General features: G+C 41.2%; 1 protein-coding gene across 1 annotated transcript in view; it reads right to left on the bottom strand.

Annotated features, from left to right (window-relative positions):
* Window positions 1-79: 79 nt before the first annotated feature.
* The window catches only part of MRPL13 (mitochondrial ribosomal protein L13), a 42,368-nt gene continuing 36,428 nt past the window's right edge, over window positions 80-6,019 (bottom strand). Inside the window, exon 8 of the mRNA XM_009635964.2 lies at window positions 80-2,257. Coding sequence (XP_009634259.2) covers window positions 2,233-2,257 — 25 coding nt within the window. The 3' untranslated portion in view covers window positions 80-2,232. The remainder of the gene's footprint in view (window positions 2,258-6,019) is intronic.

Below are 6,019 nucleotides of genomic sequence, written 5' to 3'. Positions count from 1 at the left end.
CTTGTACACAGTGGATATAGAAAACACAAATTTTCCTCATCCAACATTGCAAAAGTTGGCAGATAACGTATCGGCATCTTCTACTTTAGAGAAAACAACAGGCACTTCATTTATTTACACACCAGCTTTGGCTTGAGGGCTACCTCTGCAGAAAAGCAGCGATGATCTTCAGCGAAGTGATTTGCAGAAGCAAAATAATTTTTAAAACTGATTTGGCATCATTCAACACCTCAGTTTAGTTTCCTCATTTGGTTTTCATAAGAAAAATGTTGCTTCATTCTTCAATACATTCTCCAAGTAAGGAAGGCATGTTCCTGTGACTTGAATCAAAATCAGATTTGGGCTTAGGAGAGAAAAAGGAAGAGTAGCTCCATATGATCTGCCGTTACTGTCTGTTATTTCAATAAGCTCTTTACGAAAGCCACATTGCTCAGGGTTGTCAACAGACCGGCTCCTATGGAGGAAGAGCCACGTAGGAAGATGCACTGCACAGCCCCACACGGGTGTTTTCGTTGGTAAAGAGCACTGCGAGGCCGAAGGGTGCCATCTTCAAAAGCTACGCCTAGAGGGAGAGGCGTTCTGCTTGCCTGCTTGCTGGGGCAGACAGGGCGTTACGGACATCAACCCTCCCGCTGACAATCACGCAGCATCCCCGTATCACGAATGAAATGGCACTAGGAATATATTTAATACCATCTGGCACCTCGAAAGTAGAGAAGAGTCAACCTTGATGTTGTCATGCAGCACACTAGAGATTTAAGTGCAGAGCCCACTAACAACAGCCTGAAAACCAGTAAGATTATTAAAAATGAAAGTAGTTCTCACTCATCGCTTGCCCACGCGCACTGTGCAGCTCCTGGAGGCACACCCTTCCCACCAACGCGCTGGGCTGTTTGGATGCAAGCTAGTGGACAGCATCACCTCTGAAATTCATGCTGTCCTTGCTGCTCTGCAGTATTGCAGCAGTGCGTTCTGCTGGAACTGAAAGGTCACTCTTCCAGCATCCGAGACATTCCAGACACTAAAATGCTGCGATCTTCCTCCCTGTAGCAAGCAGGCCCTCTGTGAGGATAAACTGATTTCCCCTTGGCTTGCGTCTTTGGTGCGCCAAGCACACCATGTGGCATTCCATAGCAAAAGATGGCCAAAGCTTTAGGATGAGAAATTATGGGTGGAGACCAAATACTTCCTTGCTCATAACAAACAGGCTGAACTATTGGCGAAGTGTGCTGTGCAGAAAAACTCCTGGGAGGTTGCTGTGAGAGAAACTCCCACAGGACATAAACAATGACCATCAGCAATCTCACCAGCTCCTCGTTCCTCCAAGATGCATCTTCTAATAATATTTTTCCTCCCTCTATCAGGACTGCAGTATGCATGCATGCATACTTGGTACGTGCGTGGCTTCCTCTGATGAGTTGTGTTTTTCTAACGGACTTTGGCTCTGGAATAAGCCTGATTTTGCTTACCTCCACCATGATAACTTCAGTGGGTGCATTCACCTAAAAAGACAAGGAAACCGCAGGCCTGCGTAGACATGCATTTGGCAAAACATATCCGTTAATTTAATTCAGTACGTACGATGTGGACATAGCTGGATTCTAGAAAAGGCTTTCAGAAGAACCGCACAACCTATTACAGAAGTAATAAAACAGCGGACACCATGGGGTTGTTTATATCCCCCAAAGAGAGCACGAGTTCTACATGAACAGTTCTCCTTTTCCTAACCAAGACTGCCATTCTTTCACTCAAGCTGTGTAAGGATGGATCACCTGTTTTAACAGAAAAGCAAACCGGATTATTTACTGACAGTGTGCTGTTTGTGGGAGCTCTGTGACTGTAATTATTCACTGCTCTTACTGTGTGGAAATCAAATTTTGCAACTTCTAGAGCACGACACTTCATTTCCGTGAACAATGTACTGTTTCCATGAGATGCAAATATTCATTAGAAATCTATCAATTCTTTAATAATAGTATTAAAGCAAATACAATTAACAAACACCAGCTCATACAACACAGATTACAGGTGGCATTAACAACATAATACCCATCCTCAGCTGTTTCAAACACAGTAATTTTTATAATCTTTTCAAATAAAGTTTGCTAACACCTGGCAAAACCATTCTGTACAGAAGGGTTGACCGAGATGCACAGATGCTTCCATGTTAGAAGAATTTTTTTTCAAGGAGGAGAGACATTCCTGACTGCAGTTCTTCTTCTTTGATTGCTATTATTTCCTTCGAAAATCTTTAGGTCTGTGGGAAAAAAAAAAAAAAAAGTGCTTTAAGAAATGTATGGGAACTACAGTGGCTTTGCTTTAAGGATGCAGTAACAGCCTATCTGTCTTTATATCCTTATTCTGGTGCTTGAGGTTTTTGTGCTGATGAGTATGTTCTGGATTACATTAAAAAGACGGAACACATCAAAGAAGTTTACTACGACCTGTTAAGAATTTACAGACAGGAGGGGCAGTTGCTCAAGGTGGTTCTCACAAGCCACTCCTACTTCCCTAAGCAAAACAAAAAGCATCTTTAACTGAATGTAGCTCCACAATGACTTTAAACACTAGTATTGTCTCCACTTCTAAAAAATGGTTAATCTGAGCTTAAGATGGCAAGTTTTAAGTTAACAGCATAGTCTACCACAGCACTACTAGAATCATTAAAGCCTTTGATTTAAAGAAAAAACTACTTTGAATCTGAAACGTTCTGCAGTCCCTTCTGCTTGGATGACAAATGTGGAAAACATTCAGACAAGGGGCTGCTGTTTGTAATCCTCTGCAATTTCCTATTCGAGCAGATGTCACTCACTCCGCCTGCCGCACGGCCGTAGAAACCACGTTCTCCCTGAACCTACAAGGCACGGGATCAGGCCAGACTGTGGTGCTTAGGGGAACGCTAAGTCTGAGGGCAGGCTGCCAGCCTACGTCCCTAACAGATCCTGCGTGCACAGCACGAGCGGGCTGCTCTCCGCAGCGTGCTGCACCCACAGGCAAACGCGCCGCCCGCATCGACACAACCTGTCTGAAACACAGCGGCCCTTTATGCTCGACTCTTCCCACTGCTTCTCTCGTATACGAACCAGAACAGGTAGTGGGAACTGTGTCCCACTCGAATTGAACTAGAGATGTAGTAACAAAGGTTTTTGTGAGCGTGTAATGGGATACTAGGTCAGTGGATTTGCTGTGAAGTTGAATGAAAACAGAGTCTGGAATACAGGAAAAGCTGCAATGCACAACAGTAAACCAAGTCAAATTTACAGTGGTGGTGAATTTTATCATCAACTTTTGTTCATCAACGCAAATTAAAAGCAGATAGCGACGGATGCAGGGAGCTTGCTTTGGAGACAGAGAGTTTCGGTGGCTGCAGAGCTACCATACAGAAATCTAATACTTAAATAGTCATTAAAATCGTATGTTGCAGATCTAGCATTTTTCAACCAGTAGCACTGCAAAGTGAAGTCGTTCATGCAATCCTTGTACAAGCCTGTAGCATCTTGTGTGAAAGCAACTCTGGAATTCAGTCTGTGCTATTTTAAATGTATCGTATAGAATTTGATGATTATATGAATTTTAAAGAACAGCTATAAAAACGAGCTAGTGTTCATGCTGTAACGAATTACAAAACTTCTTTGTTTTCCTTTTAAACGACAGATTCTGTATTAGCATTTGAGGAAGAACCGCTGTGAGCACCATATCCACTGTTTGCATGCTTGCTTAATGTTGAACTTGAACATACTCAACATTAATGGCAAGTATGCACTGGAGACAAGTAACATCTACAATCCTGGATTGCAGTCCTCAGAAATATTCCACATTTTGTTAACTCCAATCTCACCCCTGCCTACCAGAACAGGTATTTCATTATATCACGCTGTCTGTGGTATATTAAGAGAGAGGGATTTTGAAAAATTCTCAGTAGTGATTTAGCAGAAGTTTTATCACTGCATCCATCCTAGACAGGCGGACCAGTGCTGAAGGATCTGAGAGATGCAGCATGGTAAAGGCCTCACTGTCTTGCAGCTTATAGTTATGACTTTTTTTTTTATAGGCCAATACATCCACTTGCATATTGCTCACAGGATTCTGCATTTTTCTTTGAATGGCACATTTAAAATTTCAATCTAGGGTAACACTGGAGTGCTGCAGAGTGAGGGATCTGACAGTACTTTGTTCTTGGGTGAAAATCCGATTTTATTTTTTTTCTTCTTGCTGGCAATCCGTATTTCACCCTTAATGCTTGTTGTCTTAAAGTTAAATGCATAAAACATTGGACTCTTAGTTTGCAGTCTTACAAAGTTAATGAAGCTTAAAGGGAGAATTTTCTACACTGAAACACTTGTATGAACAAATATAAAAGTTTTTAAAGCCTTTTCTATTGCCACAGTAGGCTTTTATGCCTACTAGTACTTGGCTTTTGGAGGCCCCAGTCTCTGCTTTTAAAGAGTCCTTGGCACTACGAAAGTTAAGCCTTGAAAAACACCGCCTTTGGCAAAGGTGTTATAAATATTTTGTCAGAAGAAGAATATGAACCCACAAAAACCTTGTCTACTCAGAAAGAATTATGAACTACTGGTGAATACCAGTGGGTAACTGCTCATTGATAAATGCCATAAATCCACGCAAGAGTCTTCTTCGATGGCAGCGCTTTTGCCCTTCCTCAGCAAAGCACTGAGGTGATGCATTTGGAACAAAGGAAATGGTATCTCCTAGAAGAGAGAGTTCAGAAATGTACCCAAAGGCAACACTTCACATTGCTTTGGCTTTCTTTTTTTTTTTTTTTCTTTTTTAAGGTAAAATTCTTGGGGGAAAAAATTTGCTTTATATTGACAGCAGGCTTCCAAGACAAGGGGGACACAGGAGGCAGAATGTGGGAACGAGCATCTCTGAAATCAATGCTGAAAGGCAAAGTATTACAGGTTTGCTGAAAATATGCAACATTAGTCTGTGCAGCAGATTCTACCACCAAAACACGTAAAAAAATATTCGCCCAGTAACATTTTATACTGCACATAAAAAGCATTAAGACACAGTCCAGTGAATTCTAGACAAAATACTCAGAAAATTAAATTAATGTCCAATTACGCCATGGCTCTCAGTGCTACTCTCTTTTAACAAATACTTTACCGTTGAGTAAAAGAAACTGAAGAGCTGGTCCTAAGCTCCAATTACAGATTTAAAATAAATCTCTTAAATTCTCCCAACTTTTTTCCATACTCCCAGCTGTCAAGAGAGGAATACAGCTGAGGTAAAATGCTGTCAATCCACAGTCACTGAACCTTACAACACAGGTAGACCTGCACATGGGTACAAGTTCATAGGATCAGTTTTTGCTATGGGAAACAAAAGGTTCTTAGTGGTGCCCACTGTAACTGGTAGCGCTTTCTTTTTCCCCAAACTCTGCAGAACAAAGGTATTCCACATAAACACTGTCTTCTGATACAGATGCCAGCCCCACACTCTTAAATGCTGAAGAAATCAAATGGACCAAGAGTGTTTTCCCGTTTAGAGGGAAGCTAACTTTTTAGCTCTGTACCCTGCTTCAAGAAATAAGACCAAGTTCAAACTAAACCCTAGAACACAGGCAAAGATTTTCTCTAGAGGCACAGTAGGTCTGGTTCAGTCTATTTTATAATCTGATTTCTCTCGCACATATACCTTGAACATACCTCTTTATAAACCAATGCTCTGCAAAGCTTTTCTACTCAGGTATGTCAAATTTCTAAATAGCCTTGAATTTGCCTTCATTTTGAAAAGAACTGCTACCCTTATCTCTTGATCACTGACAGCTGTTAATGGTAATTTCAGCGAGTGTCAATCCAATCTACAATACAGAGAAACAGTACAGTATCAGGATTGAATGTGCATGCATTAAAAAAAAAATAATAATCCTGAAATTAAGTCCCATTATGTAACAAAATGAGCCAAATGCCTCCTTAAATAACAAAATCACAGCTATATGCACCTACAGTTTGTGTCTCTTTAGCCTCCACCATAAATTCCACATCTCTTTAGCCTC

Source organism: Egretta garzetta, unplaced genomic scaffold (genome assembly GCF_000687185.1).
Source record: "Egretta garzetta isolate BGI_Z169 unplaced genomic scaffold, ASM68718v1 scaffold13, whole genome shotgun sequence".
In the NCBI taxonomy this organism is placed as follows: domain Eukaryota; kingdom Metazoa; phylum Chordata; class Aves; order Pelecaniformes; family Ardeidae; genus Egretta; species Egretta garzetta.
The sequence above is the reverse complement of the archived record's forward strand: the minus strand, read 5'-3'. Positions and strand labels throughout refer to the sequence as shown.